The sequence below is a fragment of the Cygnus olor genome, chromosome 10 (assembly GCF_009769625.2).
Source record: "Cygnus olor isolate bCygOlo1 chromosome 10, bCygOlo1.pri.v2, whole genome shotgun sequence".
Lineage (NCBI taxonomy): Eukaryota > Metazoa > Chordata > Aves > Anseriformes > Anatidae > Cygnus > Cygnus olor.
The window spans coordinates 3,765,091-3,786,294 of NC_049178.1; the positions used below are offsets into that span (position 1 = coordinate 3,765,091).

General features: G+C 42.3%; 1 protein-coding gene and 1 long non-coding RNA gene across 21 annotated transcripts in view; one reads left to right on the forward strand and one right to left on the reverse strand.

Moving 5' to 3' along the window:
• The window catches only part of IQSEC1 (IQ motif and Sec7 domain ArfGEF 1), a 341,869-nt gene that overhangs the window by 190,697 nt on the left and 129,968 nt on the right, over positions 1-21,204 (forward strand). The window contains exon 1 of one of the 20 annotated variants that reach the window (XM_040569090.1): positions 10,425-11,005. The exons of 17 other annotated variants lie outside the window; for them this stretch is intronic. In XM_040569090.1, the coding sequence (XP_040425024.1) occupies positions 10,938-11,005 (68 nt within the window). In that variant the 5' untranslated portion in view covers positions 10,425-10,937. Of the gene's footprint in view, positions 1-10,424; positions 11,006-21,204 lie in introns of those variants that run through there. 2 more of the 20 variants (XM_040569087.1, XM_040569098.1) reach the window with 2 other exon arrangements.
• LOC121075622 lies at positions 800-14,215 on the reverse strand. Its single transcript, XR_005823073.1, has 3 exons — positions 11,494-14,215; positions 6,868-7,102; positions 800-5,497 (listed from the first exon to the last, which is right to left on the reverse strand). It is a non-coding gene; the product is annotated as an uncharacterized LOC121075622 (long non-coding RNA).

Sequence of the window (21,204 nt, forward strand, 5' to 3'; positions counted from 1 at the left end):
TGTACACTTTCTGGTCTGACTATCTATTGTCAGCCTACAGAAAGTGCTTTGTACTAAATGCTAATTGCAGTTGAATTTTTCATGCAGTGACTGAAGGCTGGCAAAGGAACTGTTCCAATCTTTTTCAAGGTTTAAGGGGTGCCCCCCACTTTCTGGCATTGAGTAATATAGGACCCTCATCTGTGGCCATTGGCTAGTGAAGCTTCAAAAGAGCTTTATTCCCTTGCAGCTTTTCACAGATTTCCTTTCGAAGTCGAAAAAGTTCCAACCTATTCCTAGCCCATTGCAGTACCTTCCTTGCTGAGAATCCATATAAAATAACAGAAATACAGCCAGACTGTTTTGATGCGAGCAAATACAACTGAACTAAAGGTTTATGTCCTGGATTCCTGGCAGCTTCCCAGCTTTGTTGCAAATGAATTACCCTGGAGTTGTTCTGCATCTCCTAACGGAAACCTCGGCAATACCTAAGGACTTTCCATTTACTTCCTTCCAGACAGTTAATTTGTTTGTCATTGAAACCTAGATGCGTTTGAGCCCTCCTCCTGGAGTGTTTGTATGAACAGAAGTAAAAGGAGGCTAAGCACTTAAATATCAGGTAGAAGTACTTTACTCTCAGCATTCTGAGAAAAGGAAAATTGAAGGGAAGTTGCAATTTTCTCACATTTTAAGCAAAATAATTTCTTGATTGGAGCAGAGTGGCAAATGAACGTGAAAAGCAAATGGTCCAGAATGAATAACAAAACTAAATGCAAGGAAGATAATACATAAAAGAAAAAGTATCTTTCCTGAGACTTACTTTTAGTTACTTTTTATTAGTATTTGCAGGTTGTTTAAAATGATCTTGGAAAAGAGCCAAGGTGCTGTGGGGAGAAATGTTGTGTGTGTCTGTATATGTTTTTATTTTTATGTATGAAGTAAGATAATCAAAATTGGACTTGAGTAACATTTCCATCATACGAGTCATTATGAAATTTGAGTATTTGCAGTAGGGTTATTGTCTGCCCTCAGTTATACCCTGGTTATACCAGCGAATGGAGGCAGGAGCCAAGTTCCGACGTCCCGGTACGCTGCTCCCTCGTGCTGCTGCTATTGCTGGCAGCCAGCTGTGGCTCTGGGTGAAGAGGTGCAGCTGCAGGTCATGAGGAAATAGTGCCAACCCCCTGAGCCATCCCCATGTGCACGTGGCACTGTGACAGTGCGGGACTTCTTCGGGTAGGCCCAGGAGGCTGCGGAGGAGCTGCTGTTGGGGCTGTGTGGTCCTGATGCTGTAGGGTGGCTCGGGCCTGCTCAGCCCAGCGCACTCACACACTTACCCTTAGCGAGCCGTACGTGACAAGAAATGTGACTGCTCTTCTATTTCCAGCTGTGGGCTGCCTGAGCCTGGTGTGACTTTTGGTTTCAGTTGGAGTTGATGCTGAAAACTATGGTAAATGTTTCTGGTCAGCTCAGAAGTTCCATGGCTTGCTGCTGTATTCAGAAGTCAAGTTGTGTTTTTCAGACATTGTTACTCAGGGAAGTCTTATGGGGTCATGTCTGTGGCCTGACCTGGACAACTGTGACTTATGCTATAATTTTTGTGATTTTAAGTTATAATTTTTGTCTTGTGCTGGGAGCTGCTTGCACAGACCTTTACATCTCTGTTGACATTCATGGAGTCGAAGGGAGGTCCACGCAGGGCCTGTTTGGTCCTGCACTGTGCTGAGTGGTGTGGCAGGATGGGGCTGGCTCCCCATGCTGCTTTCTGGCACGTTTCTTCCTCAAACCCTTGGGAACGAGACTGCTGAGGCGCTGAGGCTGGCAGTGGTGAAGCTCCGTCCCTGCTGCCCCGAGCTGTGGGGCTGGGAACAGGAGAGGGGCACAGGGCAGGTCACCCTCCCTGCCTGTATTGTAGTGCCGGGCAGGGTATCACAAGAAAACAGTGGTTCTGGATGATGGGAAGGAGTGACAACAGGACAGTTTTTGCCTTCTGAGGTGCCAGTTTTTGAACATAGGTTTACGAAGCAGAAGTTCAGTTCCGGAACTCTCTACCAAGCTGTGTGCGTGACGTTCCCAAAGAGAAACCCGGCTAAGGGCTGACACCCAACCTAGGGCTACTGTACAGTTTTCAGTCCTTTGTAAGAACTGATTCAGTGATGTATATTTTCTCAGCACAGCAAGGGAAACGGAGAAATAGGACAAAATAAACCAACTGTGCTTTTAGTCTATTTTGTAAATTCGGCTGCAACTTCATTGGCCAGGCCTTTGCCCATCACGTGCATGTTCACAAAACAAAGTTACTGCCAGGTAATGATGCCTCCAGTAACATACATAAACTAACAGTCTGCTTTTATCTAAGTTGGGGCAGATTATATGGAGAAAACTGTGGGTATTGGGGTAGAAACCTGGTCCAAAAAGTGATTGATCATTCATCTGTGGAAATCAAATTTCAGCTCCTTGTTGCCTTTAGCGCTGGGTGCGTTTTGGTCCGTGCTATAACCCCACAGTTAAGTGCTGGTTTTCAGTGCCCTTTGAATACGAATACTAAAAGTGTAGAGATGAATTTCTATAATAGATTAAAGTGTAAGATAAGCAAATCACTGTAGGGTTTCTGTGGGATTTTGAGGATGAATGTCTCATGCTTGCTCAGTGGATTATTATAAGACCATGTGACTTCAGGTTTAACATGCGAAAGTGAAGATTTTCTTTAGCCAGTGGGTGCATCGTGCTGTGCTTCTGCCAGCTGGTGTGTAATAGCCCAAGCGAGAAATTGTTACCATTAGCATTGCATTAAAGATAAAGCATAAAGTGAGAAAATTTGTTACTGGTGGTGAAGAAGATTATAATCTGTACTTTGGGAGGGGGATTTTTCCTCCCAGAATTTTTTCTTTTTGCTAAGACAAGAGTGTTTAGAAAGAAAAAGTGCTAAATTTGTAAAGGTTACTTTACTGGAAACTGGTTGCTTGACAAACAGAGAAGTTTTTAAATGAAAACCTCTCACTTTTCTACTTCTCATTTTTCATTTTGCTTTTATAAATTTGGTCTCTCCAAAATAGGCATGAGTCCCTTAGAGAACAATCAGGCATTTCTAGCAGGCCTCTTATTCCGGCCACCCCAACGGAACAAGATAAGTGAGCGATGACAGGTTTTGTGAGGCGGGGATTAACTGACATTGTTTCTGCCAGCCTCCAGTTGGGACTGGCAACTCCAGCGTTGTGATTAAGGATGGATTGAATCATGTGCTTAAGCCTATCTCCAAGCAAGAACAGGTCTATATTTTGGTATATGATTCAGTCCTACCAGGATGTTTCAGTGGTGATTATAAATGAAAATGTTTTCGTAAATCTCCTTGATAGGAGCAGCCTATTGCTGCTGTGCTAGAACATCACCAAGTCCCTGACTCACAGAGGCTACTTAAAGCCCCTCTAAATTGCACTCTGCGGGGCACCGGCAGCTCTCTGCTCGTCCTCTTTCCCACTCTGTTATCCAAGACAAATTTGTAGCATTTGAAACCATTGCATGAATTGCCAGTCCTAATTTAGATGCAGTTTCAAAGACGGCACATGTGCTTTAAATGATCTATGTCAGGATTGTCTTCAGGGTTAACTGTTTAAAAAAAAAAGAGTGCTTTGTGCCTCCTCTCTGGTGTTGACAGCATGGACTCTGCTTCTGTGATTATGTGGGGTGGCTGCAGATGTGCCAGACAAGGTGCTTGCTAACAGGCAAGGAGCAGCACTGCTTCCTTTAAGCAAAACACAGCATAAATAAGAGATGCAAAGGTCTCAGTTGTCACATGTTACTATGTAGTTAAAGGGGATTCTATTTTTAAATCCATTATTTAAAAATGGATTAATAAAGGGGGAAGGGGGGGCATTATATAGCATATTGTAATCCTCCAACCCTGGAAACAATATCTGTATGATAGTTACAAATCTCAATGATTCAGGGGAAAAAAAATCTTTGGGTTGTAGTCCATGAGAGCAGGGAACTTCTTTTGCTCACATGGTGATGTCAGTTGGTTTGCTTTCTTTCTGGCGCTCACTTAAATTGTGAGCTCCTTTGCAATCTGAACTGAACAAAACAATAGCAAAGTGGGTGGGAGAAATAACGACAGCTTTGTCTTGAACTTGAATTTGGAGTTCACCATATATGTTGTTAGAAACAAATAGTTTGCTTCCACTTGACAGTGACTTCATCCAGAGCAGGGCTGAGTCATAACGCCTATAGTACAGCTCTCCCAGGAGGTTCACGCTGGCAAAGTTTATGCAATTGTGGAGCAGCTGAGAGCATAAAATTCTCTCCTCCTCCTTCCCCCCACCCCCCCAGATCCACCATCCTCTTAAAGTACAGCCAGCAAACAGTACGGACTGCAATATTCCCATATTCAGTATAAAAATGATTGAGGAAACCCTCAAAGAAATACATAAGGTAAGAAAATGCCTTAAAAGCAATCAGAGGATTTGTCTGCACTCAGCGAACTAGTGATTTCAATTTGATAACTTAAAACACCCAAAATAGTAGTTAGTCTGATTAAAGCCTTCATTGTAATGTAATTCACACTACTGTGTACCTGAGTGTTCATAAAAGCGTTGAAAATGCTCTGTTTTTATGCCTTCAGTTCATACTCCTAGTTTTTCTTAACTTTCTGGGATGCTCTTCCTTCCTACCTGGTGGATCTTTTGGGATCCCTTCATCTGCCATGCCCCGATTTCACCGAGGCTTGCTGTGGGACTTTGGTATTGCTGAGCAAAAATCCTGTGCTCTATATAATATAGAGGGCTGTGTGGTGTCTCCTCAGACTGCTGCTGTAACTGATGATCTGGGTTTCAGGCTGGAGGCAGTTCTCTGTATATGTGCCTCTCTTTTTCTGTCTCTCTGCGGTCATCAGCAAGCCGCACGTCAAGCCTTTCTGAAATGTTTTGCACCCAGGAATCATCTCCGAGTATTCAGGTTCTCCATTGTTCACACTTGTGCCACTTTCAGCCTTCCACAAGCACAGCTTCAAAGACACGTACCAGGTTTTGAGGAACTTCAGTATCTGTGCTGGGGCCCTCGCAGATGTGTAGGTGGTGCTGCCTGCCCTTTAGCTGTACCCCCAGAGAGCACGTTGTGTGCCAGGCTTTTCTTTCAGTGTCTGGTCTCTACCGTATTTAGATGCAACTGATGGGCAGGCCCTAGGGCAGTCACATTTAAATTGTGCATTTGGCTATGAGCCTACATGGTTTGGAAGCTTTCTGAGTTTTCTTTGATAGTCGTCCAAGATTAAGTCACAGAAAAGGGCGTCTGGGAGCACGGTGGCGGCTGGAGATGCACGAGGAGCCTGTTGGTGACTGCAGCTGGGAGGATGCTGCAGGGGCCTCTTAGAAGCACCACAAACCTGCCAGCTTGTGGGGATGAGAGGGGATGCCTGTATCAAAATGCCAAAATCACGCTGGCTTTATTCCGCAGAAGGACTGGTATGTGGATGTCACTACTGCGAGCTCCCCAAAAACGTTGTTTTGGATGCTCTTAGGAATGTCTGAAAAATCAGAATAGGAAGTTTAAAAGGGAAGGAAAGAAAATATGGTGGAGGCTGAGGAAAAAATGTAGTGAACATATTTTATTTAAACCTCTTCCCCAATTTAATGAACATGTTGACCTGTTACAAGTTAAGGGTTTAAAGATACCCTAAATTGCATAAAAAGCCAGACTGCTTTTCATTTTAAAAAGTTAAAACTGTCTATTTGCAAGGCTTCTTTCAATCCTTAATTGGTAATAGCTGCTATCTAAAGGCAATGCTACCTAAGTTAAAAATAGGTCTGGAACTCGCCTGACAACCAAAAACATGTATGATGGTTGCTAGCTCCAGCACTCACAGCTTCTTTTGTTAAATGCCCTATAAATATAATCTACTTAATAATAGGAATGCTGTTAAATTCTGTTTCCTGATCATTTGTCCTGGTAGAAACTTGAGGAAAATAAGCAAATTGCCACCTTCACTCGTGAAGCCTGCAGTATGCTTGTTTCCCTCTTGGAGGGAACATGAGAATGTTACACTAGCCGAATTTAGGATGAGCCCGTGTACAGCTGAAGTAGTAGGGTTGTCTTGGCTGCAGACATGTCACGTGGAAAGTGACACGTGCATCCGGAGTGCGTGGCTGTATCAGAGAGCAGACCAGATAAGGTGTCCTGGGTGCTCTGTTCCTCTGAGCCACTTCAGAGCGACTTCTGCCCCAGGGGCTCGGCGTGCTCAGCTCCCCCCTGAGCACTGCCCATCGTGCAGGCTTCAGTGCAAAACATGAATGAATCTCAGGAGGGGGGAGAACAATAAAACAGGAGCCTCCAAATTCAGCATTGCCTGGCTATTAACATCATTTGAAAGTAACGTATCACCTACAGCTTCTACAGGAACCTTAGCTCTAGCATTTTTGAATACTTGAAGTGATTTATGTACCTGGTAATATCTTTGCCTGGAGAGGCTTCTTTTCCAGTGTTTAAAAAAAAAAAAAAAAAGATTGAAATCCTCCAGTTCTCCTCCATTTCTGCCCATTCCCACCCTACTCTTCCCCCCATAATATATATATATATATATTTACATATTTTTTTCAGGAGTTTAAATGCTCTGCTTCACCGTATAGGGGACTGATAGTGGCTCTAGGTTCTTCTTAGCAATAAAAAACATTGAAAGAACCATATTTCTGATACTAAACCATGTGCTGTGTGCTTGAAGTGGCCAAGTTGAAGGCTCTGACAATCAACTTCTGTTGAATTCATTTCCAGTGTTTTTTTTAGATACTGTTTCTTTCAAGTGTTTTGACTCCCCTGCTCCAGCCCAGCACTTCTGTGCACACTTGGAAAGCCAAAAAATGCCTGTCTCAGCTGTTCCAGGTTGTCTTGGTGCAAACTCACCTGCACCAGCAGTCGCAGCCAGTGCTACAGCCGGCGGGTGGGAGCAGTGGAGAAGCAGGCGGTCTTCGTGCTGATTGCAGCAGGCAGCCTCAGCCTGGCAGTGAGGCAGGGAGAGCCCTGAGCAGTTGCATTTTCAGCTGCCTCAACCATTTGCTCAGTTCTCATAAGGGAATGCTGGTACCACGTCATCACCTTTCTCTGAGTTAGCAGTTGTGTCTGAATTAAAGATTTCTTCCTGAAAAGAAACACAATATTTTTTACAAAGTTGATTGGTTTGCCTGTTATACACAAAGTGTAATGCAACTCCGGGACAGCTGGCATGTCCCCTCAGTGCAGAACCATGGACACAAACCTGGGGCGAAGCCTAGGCAAACATGACATTCTGATGCGGGGGACAGCACTTCATAAATACACCTACTACTACCTCCATTGAAAATAAAACACTCATAATGATGAGTGGGTTTGGAAATGCCGATGTACTGAAGTGGGAAGAAGTGTTGGAAGGAGGCAGAGCTCCTCGCAGCTTCCCATTGCAGCTTGGCAGCATGGAGGCAGCTTACAGCGCACGCACTATTAGCAGGACACCACTGTGGGTCCGGCCCCAGCGGTGCTGACGTGGCTGCTGAAAATTAGGGTTCTGCTGTAGATGACTTGCAAGCAAGGAAAATTTACTTAAGGTTTCCAAGGAGTGTAATGGAAGAAAAAGAATCCAACTAAGTACATCTGTTTGGGGAGCTCCACTTCATACAGAGCATGGTCCCATGCACAGCACGACTGGGTGGATGCAGTGATGTCCTCTGAATGGAATCTGTTGTTTCATTTCAAGGGGAAGAGATAACCAAAGTTTTTATTGCCGCACCCAAAGAGGAATAATAAACCAGCCAGGCAGCAACTGTCTCCAAACATCCCTTGTTACCACCCCATAGTCTCTGTGTTGGCTGGGATTACTTGGCCGAGCATGTGAGTGTGGGAGAAGACTGTCACTGGAGTCATTACGATAGATTATGATTGATGTACAAAATGGAAAATCCGTGTCAAAGGCAGATGTGATGCCAAAAGGCCCCTGCGGTGCTGGGGCTCATCTTGACTTGTTATACAGTGAAAGCAAACAAGGCTTCAAAAAAGGGAAATCATTTGATATGCTAATCTGTGTCTTGTTTCAGGCATAGTAATGTCACTGTGAACAAAGGAAAAGAAAGTAAACAGCTAAGACAGAGGGGACGTTGTCTTCCTGCTGCTGGAAAAGTTCTATTCCCAAACAAGATTTTTCTTAATAGTAAGAAATAGCTGATGGGACAATTTTGTCTTCAATATCTCGTTACCTCCTTAGCAATCACACTGTGAGGGTGATGTCTTTTGAAAAGGCAGCCTATCTTGAGACAGAATTAGCCATGGGCTTTGATTAATCACCAGTTTGTCTCATCCATATGTGTACAGAAATCATCAGCTACAGCTGAGAACACCGGCACCTGCAGTTGGTCAAATCAAGCCCACACGAAGCTTCACAGGATGCTGTTAGGCTTAGGCATACCTCAAATATCATTTCAATGAGAATTTCAGTCTTTTTTTTTCTTCATACCTACATCAGAATAAATGGCATTTATTATGGTATATCTGAGATCTAATCATAGACCCAAAATATTGATTTACGTCAACTCATAGCACAGTTTGCACAGTATTCAACATTTTCTGTATGTGTATTATTTTGTATTTGCAGGCTGCCTGTCAGCTCTAAATTATTCCAAATTTGGGCCTGCTGTTCCCTGTAGAACGAATGCTTGCTTTGTGGAGAGCTAACTTGATTTGCCTTGGTCGCATTGGGAATTAGCGAACAAATTCAGCTCGTCAGGAGAGGAACTGAAACACTCCATTTGCTCTTTCATAAAACTGTAGTCTTCCTCCCACGGTAAATGCTGCAGCAATGATTTAAGAGAAAAGGGGAAAAAAAGGAAAAGAAAAGGAAAAAAATATAAAAGGCAGCATCTCGGTTTTGTCCTATGATGCTATCGCATATTATTTTAATCCATTTGATCACTGGCTATGCATAAATGCTAGAAACATGGATGAAGCAAGTGATTAATACTCTTGTATTTAAAAAGTCTCTTGTAGATCTCAGTATGACATCCACCTTAATCTATCTTTAGAGACATAAAATACTGTTGCTGCAGATGCTGGTAATGTCTAAATATTGCACTTGAATGTGAATCAAGGAATGCATAATATAAGTACACCAATTACATCGATGCCTCAAATACATGCTCAAGTAGATGTAGGTGACACCAATAAGCATGCTGTTTGGTAGCTTTATACTACACCGAAAATAAACTACTGGTCGTTTAATACTTCATATATAATGGATTTATTTATGCTAAATCAAGTATTCCAAGTGTACACCATACACAAGCAAGAAATACGGTATCATGGGCGCCCCATCTCTCAAAATCGCATGTTAAGGTGATCAGGAGCATTCAGCTGATCTGCCTGAACTTGCGTAGCTTTTTCCATCGTTTAAATGTATTCCAATGGTTATGTTAAGAACAGGTCTGCAAGTTTTCTAATGCAATTTTTCTCCATTATGTCTACTGATTTAAAATGTATAATGTGCTGTGGAACTTGTTCTAACTTTTTTACGAGCCGTCAGTCGCTTATTCCTGGAATCATTGTCAGAAAATCACTGAAACAGAATCTATTTCAGACTAGTAGTACCAGTCATGAGATCCTAGATAAAATGGTCTTATACAAAATGGAGTTGTGCAACAGAAAACAGACATTTAATCATAAAAGCATACTGTTCTCCCAAGAAGTAGCATGAACTTAGTTTCTTGCTTAATTAAGTTTTATAATATAAACATTCATTTAATGTCTTTGATCCAGAAGAACCCCTGATAACTGTGCCATTGACCTCTTTGCAGAGAAGAGAGTGTGGTCTAGTGGGCTAAGCTTTAAAGGCTTTAAAGGAAGTTTTAATGTCATAGCAACAACACTGACTTTCTGGGTGGTCTCAGAGAAACCAGGGTAGAATTTCAAGGACTTGTCTTTCAGTTAAAAATAATAATAACAACAACAAAAATAATAAAACTTCTCTATATAGGGTGATTCTTTGTGTTTGTTGAGGCTTAAATCCTATTCAAAGTTTTGGTGATAAATGCAGTGCACTTAAACTAAATCCTTGAAAAATTAAGGGCTAAATTCTCCAGCGTAGTATAAAAAGCAGCAGTGTAAATATTTAATACTCTTCATAAATCCCTATCATCATTGAGAAATTGTGTGTTATGTCATGCGTGGGGTTTGGGTTCTTTTTGAGGGGTAAATATTGTCATGAAGACAAAATCCAACTATCATTTACCTATCTGTGAGGTTTCAGGACAATAAGAGAATTCTGTGTGCAAAGTGAGTAAGTTTTGTGGTGTTTTAAAGTCAGATTTTACTGTTTTATTTTTGATGTAATTTATAAGCTAAGTGTCATAGCTGACATTCACTATTGAAAGCCATAACTTTGTGTTCAAACACAGCCTTAGAAAATGACTCATTACTTCTTTTAGCACTACGAAGTTTATTACAGTACACGAGAAATTTTGCAAACAGCTGGGAGTTTATTCAGCCTCAGCCGTATCATTTAGCGTGTTTGGTAAGCCTTCACAGATCCAGTAAGTGATTTGCTAAGGCCCTCTTACTGGGCTGGGTTTGTTGTTGTTGTTGTTTTTTTAAGTGGAATAAATTAAACCAATTTCTGTAGGTGCTGCATAGGTAGGTTTGTCTTTCTTGACAACTTGGAGCAATATTATATGTGGCTTTCTGAACAGCCTCTAATAATCTTCTCTGGCTTGCAAATAATGTAAACAACAAGTCTTGTAAATCACAAAGAAAGAAGTAACCCGAGACTTCAGATGAGAAAGCTGGCTTCTCTCTGAGTTCATTTGAGTGGAGGTCGGAGGAATCACTTGGAAATCGTGAATCAGTGCTTGGCGGCTGCATGAACCTTGGACTAACTTTTTCGTATGCTGCTAAACTTTCTTGTTCCTTGAGTTACTTGGAATCGTTCTAACTTTGCAAACACTTCAGAGGAGGTCATGAAGGGAGATGGCAGTGCAATGTGGAATCTGATGTGGAAATACTGCATTTCTGTCAGGACGATCAGGTACAGTAAGACTATTAAAAACTTTACTTCGTGGTAAGTGTCTGAAAGCTGCGTGCGTTGTCTCTTACCCTGCATGTATTCTTTTGCCCTGCATAGTTAACTCTAAGTAGTCTGAGATGCTTGTTTGGGTAGCTTCTTTCTTGTCCTTATACTAAAGCTTTGAAAGGAAAAATACAGGGTTACTGTAAACAGTCTTCAAAGAAAGAGGAGTTTTCATGATTTCGGTCTTGGAAATACCTCTGCCTCATTTGCAAGCAGGCGGAATTTGGAATATGAAAGAAACCTGACTTTCATGAATATTTGCCTATCATCATCTTTTATTCATTGTATCTCCCAAATCCGGAGATTAAGCATGTGTTTAGCATGCCGCAGGCATCATTTGCTTCAGACAGAGGAGAAGGGGGAGAAAAGAAGGCGGAGGCTTTTATGGGAGAATACAACTCTTAAGTTTCAAACGTCTCTAAGCGAGTGTAGCACTCGTATCTTACCTGTGTGCATTGTGTGAAAACGCAGCCATCTGCAGTGAGATGACAGGCTGTGGCTGCCGTGCATCGCCGGTCGCATTCTTTGAGTGGTTCGCTTTTGACATGCTGCGTGCTCCCTGCCAAGCACATTGCTGGAGATTCCAGTAGAGTTTATTCCAGGAATGGAGCTATTAAGTGAGACACTTGGTGATTGTGCGTTCTCACAGCAATTTTATGTATTTAAAAATAGCTAGCCATTCTCATGCTATAGTTTCTTCATGTTTCGGGGTTATATGATCTGAATGGTACATTTTGTCATGCAAGCTTCCCTTGAGAAATCATGTAATCTAAATAATGACGGCACTTCACACTGCATAATTATTCTGTGCTGAGGAAAGAGTTTAGAGAGCCTGGATTCCTACATGAACATTCATTACGACCAGAATGATGCTGTGGAGAGCTTTTATCATCAGGATGCTGAAATAAAGCTGAAAAGCCACTTAGTTCCCAGCAGAGAGCGAGTCAATACAGCAGAAACTGGAAATAATCCCTGAGAGAGGATTCAGTTAAAATAAGAAATTTTATTTATGATCTAGTTTTGGAACCAGAAATAGAGGGAAAGCCTGAAATGAACCAAATTCGTGCTTAAGTACAGAGAAACAGTCGTTACAGCACAGATATTGATCCTGACCTTAGTACTGCCGTAAATTTCTGAGAAAAGTCCAGCGCACAACTCAGGCTATAAAAGCACGTGTTCCCCACAAGACTGAGCTTCAAAGGTTCCTCGGACTATTTGGGTGTGGCTATTTTTCTAAAGCTTAATGGGCAAATTGTGCTCACCTATAAACAGCCACATCTATCTTTTATCAGTGAACTTACTACTGGTCAGAGTATGTAGGTTGAACATTAGCTTCATAGTTTACAGTAGTTGCTTATTTATAGAGCAGCTCGCTGGCTCCCACAGCTAGCATAATGCAAAATAAAGTTCGTTGTTAAAGTGCTGCGAGTATTTTCAGTTTCAGTTGTTGGTTGTTCTAACAGATCGTATCTTCATTGTAAGCAACATCAATGAATCTGAGAGCATAAAGAAAATATTTCCTTTGTGGAAAAAGATCTCTACCACCTTAATTTGCTTTTCTGTTATCTTTCAGGAATCCTGAGCCTCTCCCTACATTCTAGGAGGCTGTCACTAACCGTTCTGGCTCATGTCTGTATTCACCAAGTATGAGGCTATACCAGTCTTTCTCCCTCTCTGCCTCCTCCCATTTCTAGAGAACTGAAACCCATGCAGCCCCTGCTGGAGATTTCAGTCAGCTTAGGCACATCTTATTTAGGGTTACATTGAGCTTGTTTTTTCCCTCTGTGTGCAAGCCGCCCTGGTAAAAGTATTCCTACACACCCTTGGTGCCACCGCACCAAACAGCAGAGCATTGCCTTGACTACACTGGGCCGGTTGTACTTGGGCTTCTAACGAATGTGCAGAGCCTGAATGAGGGGTTTTATGCCTGAGAGAGAAAACAGTCCCACTCAAAAGGAAAATTGTTAGTGCTGGGCTTCAGGGTTGGTCTTGTTTTCATTGGAATCCAACTGCTTTAAAAATTGACTGAGACTTTGTTGTCTGTTTTAATTAGACCGTGTGCCTTGCGGGGAGAGAGCATCTACATCCATGTGTATGTGTTTAAGTTTACGGTGGCTAGATCTTAAAATCATAGGGTCATGCCTGTTAGCAAGGTGAAACACGTCACACTAGAAGAATTAAGGCACAAAATGCAGCGGTTTGTTTTTTACATGGGGAAGCTTTAAGTCATGTTGTAGTAAGTGTAGGAGAGGGCGGCACAGTGTGATACAGAAAAACACTGTGCTGTCTAAATGTCTTTTTTTTTTTTTCTTTTGCGGGGTGTTTGCCTACTCCTATAGTGAAATTAGAAGAATTGTAAAGATGAAGGGATTTCTTCACTAGCATACCACAGCTGAGCTTGTGACACTTAACACGAGACTTCTGTCCTGTCCAAGTGCTCGGCTCCCTGAGCCCCTGGGGAGCCTCTGATGCTACCAGGTTATCCCATGGGGCAGGAGGAGAGGCAGTGTGGCTGGGCTTGCAGCACGTCATAGGTAGCAGGGCAAGCCCTGAGTCCCAGGACAGCGCCCTGCTAGAGCTGGTCCCCAGCTCTCCAGAGGGAGCATTTTCGTTCCTGGCCGGTTTGCCCATTTCCACCCTCTGGGATCTGGGCTCCTGATCCTCTTCCCTAGGCCAGGTCCGACCTCCCCCAGGCCAGCAGTGACTCACACCACACCATGCCGTGGCATTTTTGACTCTCCTTGGCTACAGTGGTCACTACCCATGCAAGAGGTGTTACGCGTTCCTGCCCAGAAGCACTGCAGGTTGTCGCTGATACTCCTGACGAAAGGAAGAGTGCTGTCTGTCATGGGCACTGCTCCTGAGCAAGGGGCAGAGCAGTACCACTGGCTGTGCTGTCACAGTTACTGCCCCTTCTTCCTGAGCCCGTGCCTGGTGCAGTACATGCACAGAGGGCAAACTGCCCTTCCCACTGCTCTGAGGTTTGCTTTGGTGCAGTATTTCTCTGAAAAACAGCACTTTCCTCTTCTGGTGAAGGCCTACTTGTTCTGGTATTTGCAGGTGGAAAGCACTCCCAAAATCACAGTTGGCAAAGCATGAAAGCAGTACTGGGGTGAAAGAATCAGTCATTTACTTTGTGTTAAGGTTGCATTTCAGTCACACACCATAGGTGGGGGATAGGCAAATATTTAGTTATAAAATAGTTTGTCAACATATTCAGATTAGCTATTGCATATATAGGGTCACATCAGTGTGCACAGAGAGGAACGTGTTATACCAAGCCCGGGAGCAGACCGGCTGCATGCTGAATTACCCGTGCTCTCGGTAACACGCCACACGCCAGTCAGCCCTGAAGGATGGGGTTAGTGGTTAGGGGAGCAGACTGGAGTCGTCTGAATCAGCAGATTCACAACCCGCAGAGAATAAATTAAAGGGTTTATAATAATGTAACGCATAGTTTTCAGCTTGCATCTAAAAGTTCCGTTTGCAAGTAATGGAGGAAAATCGTCAATAGTTACTTCTCAGTGCTCTACACATCTGGAAAAAAGTAAGAATTAGTCTTCAGTATGAGTTGTCATGGAGTTTCTTCACTTATTTTCCTTCTGCTACAAACATTTTCCATCTAGGTTCAGTCATACTTTATTTTTAGTCATCTGCTTTGTTTTTTCTAAGGACTGACAGAACAGCGCTGCATTTTCATCAAGAAAAACCAGCACCCTGACAAGTGAAAGGGTCTCACTTGAGCCTTAGTTGCGTTTTGAGCAGCATGAGCGACTGTGCAGGGGAGAGGCTGCTGGGGAAGCTTGGCGCACGTAAGGGAGGTTTGGGTCGTCTCAGTGAGGGCTTATTAATTTCTGAGCATCCATGCTGCATTAGGAAAGCTCAAACTGCTCTGAACAGTAATGCATTAAACAGGGGTCAGTATAAAGGAACAATATAACAAATCTAGTAACCCACAGTTCGGGTTCAGTGGTGGTATTGCCCCCACACTGCAGCTCCTTCCTCCTGCCCCCAGGCTGCCCGTGCCTGGTGCCAGCACAGGCGTTGTACATCCATGCAGGAAAGTCAGCTGGAAAAAAAAGTCGTTTCACCCAGGCGGCTGCAGCGACAGGGTTCACCACAAGGCCACCCAAAAATCTTGTGCTAGCATTGGGTAAGGGAGTATAGCGAGCAGCGGTGGGAGGGCAGGGGACACGGAGCTCACAGCTGCAGTGACACTTCACCCCCGGGAGCTGCAGTGGGCTGCACAGACAGGGCTGAGAGCTGAGGCTAGAAGTAGTTCGTGCTGTAGGTGATAGGAAACTGTCCTCTGCTGATACTTGCCACTAGTTATGGCTGTTTAACTGTCACACACAGCCAACGATAATGGGGTATATATTCAGATCTTTAATTTATGCACCTTGTTTTCCATCTGAAATGGAAACTAGAACACTGATCTCAGATATTCCTCCTGGCAACTACTGGGATAATGCCTATACAGCTTCTCAGAAAAGGAGACTGCTACGTTTTGTTATAGCAGTAAGGAATGGAGTTGGCACCTTTTGTTGAGATCAGACATTATCAAAGTGATTTTCTTCTAGTTGTTTTATGGCTTACGCGCTAACAAGATTTACTGGGGGTTGAGGGGATCACCTGTAAGATTAAAACAACAAAACAAAAACTCTCAAGTCTTCCATATTGACTCCTGAACTTCAGAACATGTTGATTTTTGTATTCAGTTTCTGTGTGGGTTTGTTTGTCATCTTGAAATCTGCATTGTCATCTTGAAATACTGCATCTGGGAAGCTACGAGACAAAGCCGAATGCAAGCTGTCATTAGCAGTCTGGAAGCTTTAATCATCATCCAGTGGATGGCTCTATATAGCCATTACTCTTGTATTTTAATACAGTACAACTGTAATTATCCTAGTGCAAACCTTCCTTTGGGTTAAAAGATCTCTGCAGAATGACAGTGCCAATAGCACACTGCAGTTAATGAATTTTTAATAAGCTCCTGATTCCAGTGTAACAAATCATTGCGAGGTTAGGATGAAGTTGGTGCCTTCAGAATCCTGAGTTAGGAGGTGTGAACATGTCCTCGTGCACTTTTCATAATAAAATACTAAAATATGTTCTTTGGTTACATATGCCATGTTTGTCTTTGGTCTATACATAGGAATCTGGAGAGGAAATCATTCTGGTATTAATTCACCTGAACTCAGTTGTTCTTCCTAAAGCAGACTTGCTCAAGGGGTGAATTACCCATTGCTTTGGGTTTGTTTAGGATTCATATATTTTTTAACTCTCTTTAAATGCTGCTCATTTTCAGCTAGGGTGTATTCATGTTTACACAGCTAGATTATTTTAATCTGATTTTTAATTTAAATTAGTGGTTTGTGACAAGTTCAGGAAGGGCATGCTGAGCTTTAACAGGTTGCAGATCTGTTGGTGCAAGACCAGCCCCTCATCAGTTCCATTTGCTGCTTTGCTACGAGCACTTGTTAAAATGCTGCTCCTTAGTATTTCCACATGCTCTCTCCATCTTTGTGCGCCATCTGCAATGTTATTGCTAAAAGCTGAAAATTTATAGTCAGGGACTGTTAGAGACAGTAGATGATTTAAATGTAATCCCTGTTGGACTTGTAGTGTAACAAAACTGCCACAGAAGTTGCAATATTTGCACATAATTAAGCCTTTCTTCACATGGAAGTCTTTCAGGGTGAGGGTGTATAACTGTCAGCCTAGCAGTAGTGCTTTTTGGTTGTGTGCTTTCCTGTACAAAGAGCCAAGGTACTTAAGAACTCGAAGACTGTGGGGTGTTGTTTTTTTAAGAAGGGTCAAATAATTGCCAAAATGAGTGGTGGACCAGTGTGAGGTCTGAAGGCTGCTTTTAGTCGCTGCCTGTTCCAGTTTTATTCTAAGAGTGTTGTTCTTTATTTTAAAGCTGGGTCTACAGAGTTGTTCCTGTATAAAAGGACCTGATGCCAGTTTAGCTAATCTGACTTTAAAAAATGGAGTTAACTGGAGTCAACTTCTAGCACTCTTCTGGGTTTTCATCTTTTTGCATTAAAATAGTTGCATCAGGCTTTAGCTCAAACCTTTAGTTTGGGCTTCGAGCAGCCCTGGGTTGAAGCTGTGCCACAGCTCTGTCCTTTCATGACATGGAGCATAATGAGTATTGAAATCCCAGAAGTCAGAAACCTAATCCCAGGCATTCTAGAGAAGTTAACAGACTGTCTTATTATTTATTTACATAATCAAGCTCAGAGGAGCTACTTGATGCAGAACCATGGGTTACCATGGTAAAAGTGTTTGTCTGCTTGACACCTAGAATGCTTCCACTGCTGGTCTTACTGCTTCTCAGACCCACCTAGCAATTGTCTTTTAGGATTTGTTTTAAAAGGGTACTGCTTTTAATGTTCTTAGATTGCCCAATTGATTGGTTTGTGGGTTTTTACTATATTTTGAGAACTCCTGAAGCTGCCTTTCAGCTTGTGTCTTTTGGCACTGAATGTAGAAACAAACAAACAAACACTATATGGAAGTGTTACCTGCTTGTAAATTTGAAGATTGCTAGATTGTAAAGCAAATTATGTAGTGAGAAAATAGAGCTGTGCATTAATCTGGAGTTAACAAGATTTTGCATGTTCCGGAAGGAGTCAGTTGACTTTTTAGTAATTGGTGAGTACTGATTGATGTAACGCTTATGAATTGTGTGATTAACATCCATGGATGCTGTAAATTGATCATGAAAATCCTGGTATGTGAAGTGATTTTAATGAAAAAACTTCCTAAAAACCTAAGAAAGACTTTATTCCTTTTCCAATAGGAATTCATTTTACTATACAAGTGATACCTCATTCTTGATATGCATTTTGAACACTGTGTAAAGCATCTTTTTTGTTTCTGTGCAGTATCTGCCTTTTTGTCTTTTTTTTTTTTTTTTTTTGACAATAATTATAAAAACAGCAAGAATTTATGCGGTAAGCAGTGTCCCATATTCAGTCATCTTTTAGCAGGAGACAGTTCATTAGTATAATTAACTGCCAGCCAGTTAATAAGTGACTTAAGTATTTGAAGTGTTATTAGATTGGTTTTTGGTTTTTCCATGCACTCACCGCTGGTGAGGGGACAGGAGCGCTGCTTCGTTACGAGAGTTCAGGATCTCATGACAGCTGCAGTAACAGACCAAAAAATCAAAGCTGATTACCTTCCTATGTATTTCAGACCATCAAATCTGACTGGCTTAATGAACCTTAAGCAAAAGTTGAGGTAGGCGAGGCACGGTTGCCTGACCTGCTACGCTCGTGGAGCGCTTCCATGAGGAGAGCGTCGTCCTCAGGCTTAAACCTGCATGCTGCAAACTGATTGATTAAAAATTAAATCCATTTTTGAGTTGGTCACACCTGTGTTGATCTGCTGGAAAGGGCTCAGCAGCATGCAAAGCATTTTGCGTTTAATGAATTCTCAGTCATTTGTGGTAGCAGAGTAATGAAGAGTATTCTTTCATAGCAGCAGGGGGCCACTTTGACAGTGTAGTGGGGCCCAGTTTGTGCAGGGAGCAGCACCATGGCTGGAAGTTACACAGGAGGAGTTGTCACCCTGACAGGAAGCATTCTGGTTCAGCAATCCCAAAAGTTCTTTATTTTCATACATTTATTTTAATATTGATGTCTTCCTGGACGCTATCGCGTACCACATTGTCCTGTGCAGTAGGCTATGTTTACAGCCACAGTTCGGTTACCGTTTTCTGTCCTGAATATCACTTGGCAGTATTTGGGCATCAAGCAATGCGACCTTTCAAGGGAGATCCTTGATAAAGGTATCTGAACACTTACACTGCTGCATTATAGCAGAATGAGTTCCTGTGACCACATAAACCCGTGATGGCCATTTCATGCCGCCCGTCGGCTAGCTGAGCATCGTACGTAAAGCAGAGCTGGTGTGCAGCTGAATTGCTGGAGAAGCTGTACCTCAGTCTGGGCTCCGTTGTGCAGTTAGCATTAGCTGTGTGCGCTGTCACTGCCTGGACAGGAAGTTATTCGCTGTGACCTTTAGCAGAGGTCTGATAATACAATTTCACATGCAGCCTGCATGTTTTTTGTGTTAAAGCAAGAGATATTTCCCCAAACCTGAGCAGGTTATAATAGCTCTGTCAAAAAGGCAGAATGCAAAGCCAGTGTATGCTGATGCAGGGGGAAATATGACCTTTTTGATGCTTGGGAGCCTTCAGAATATGTTATGAGTCTTATGAATAACGTACTTTTCTATTAAAAGGACAGTTGGGTTGCAATCTCAGCCATGAATTACTGCCCTTACATATGCTGTAAAGCTTCTGTTGCCCACAGGCTTTGGAAGAAGATCTCCTTGGCTGATATTTTCTGAAAGTTTTTTCCACCTCTTGACTTTTAAATGACTTTTTGGCTATTTCTCCTCTCTTAGTAGCTGGCAGGGGGAAAGTGCATGACTGTGGTCAGTCCTTCCTCAGCAAGAAGGTGTTTATTGACCGCCTCTCGGCCGTCCTGCTCGGAGGAGCGCCTGGTCCCACGGCTGCTGCAGTCCTGAAGCTGTAGGTAAAGCAGCTGGGCAATTTCAGAGAAAGCTGGGGGAAGGAGATGCTGAGCTTCTGACGCCTCCTGGAAGATAAAAGGCAAGTTTCTACTATTGCCTTGGATCCTCTCATCCAGGAGTGAGTCTTGTTTTCTTTTGGAAGAAATAAAAACTAGATAGAAATAAAAGCTATTATTGACAGATATAGCTATGAAAAAGGCTATATAAAAGCCATAAAAGCAGCTTCAAAGCTGTTATTGTTTTTTATAATGTCCTAAGGAAATAGAAGTTGATGTAACAAAAGTTTGAGAACCAAATTAGTAGTTACTCTCAGTTAAAATGCATATTTTTAATCTTAGGCATTCAGCTTAGTTTCAAAGCCCACTTGCAAGTTACTTAGAATTGTTGGATGTCCACAAGATGCCTGCAGACCTGTATGCTGCTAAATATGAATTCTGCATAGGTAGACATATTTGTATTAGCAGATGTTTGTATGGTCTAATTCCCTTTCATGCTTAAATCAGGAAAAATGAACTATTTCACCACATCAGTGAAGTAGGGACAGATTGGTCTTCTGAATAGCTTATTATCTTCTGAAATTATCTTTTGATGCTTGAAAATAAATGTGAAGTAGGCATTATGAAAGGCATACTTTTTAATCTGTTTGGGAAAGCTGTTTGAATTGCTGTAGGCACACAGCTCTTAGTATAAGCACTTTACCACAAACAGCAATACTCAAGATTTCTGTCTTGCAGTGTACTCTACTGTGATTTTTCTGGACACGTATGCAGAGACCTGATGATAGAATTTCACTCAGTCTGTATATTTTCAAGTTAATGTAACAAACACTTGTGGAGGAAAGGGGCCAGTGAGATGGATAAATACCTGACTTCTTTCCAAATGGCCAGTATTAATTCTTTAAAAACAAACACACGGAAAAGAACCTGTACCTTAAAGTCAACTTGTTGAAAACTTGTCCCAAGTTGTTTATTCTCTTTCAGGATCCGAAGCCACTGCATTTTACTGGTTATTCTACCTGCTTATTCTAAGTACTTAAGCAGATTTGTTATTCAGGTTATTGAGACTTGCCCAGCAGTTCATACCGGCATCTTGTGAGACTACTCCCTCTAATGCCAGCCTTGCAGGGACAGGCCTTGGAGTGTCTTGGAGTAAGAATGGGGTGGAGATTGAGAACTTATGCTAAAAGGAGTATAAATTATATTTCTTAGGTACTTTTTGTGCCAATGCTGTTCTAGCCTGCTTCCTCTCATCTGATTGTTCTGGCACTTTGGTTTTGGCGGTACAACAATTCACTGTGCTACGTGGTGATAGGTAAGCAAAGGAATCCAGGATAAAAACAGACTGCCAAAAATGGGTCAGGGCTAATGGGCTAGCATGATCAGGGCTTCTTATGCCATTGTCACTTGTGGAGGAAATGTTTAGCAAAGAAAAGTGTAACCACACTGACAGGGCCATTTCCTCTAAAATAATGAAACAATGAAGTTTTTAAAGAAATTGGGAGTGGGCTCCCTTAAAGCGTATCTGCCATATGTGCCATTTCAAAGCAAAGATGGAGAGGCTGTTATGCAAAGATATCCAAAATGAAAATCATACACTTGCTGAAAGAT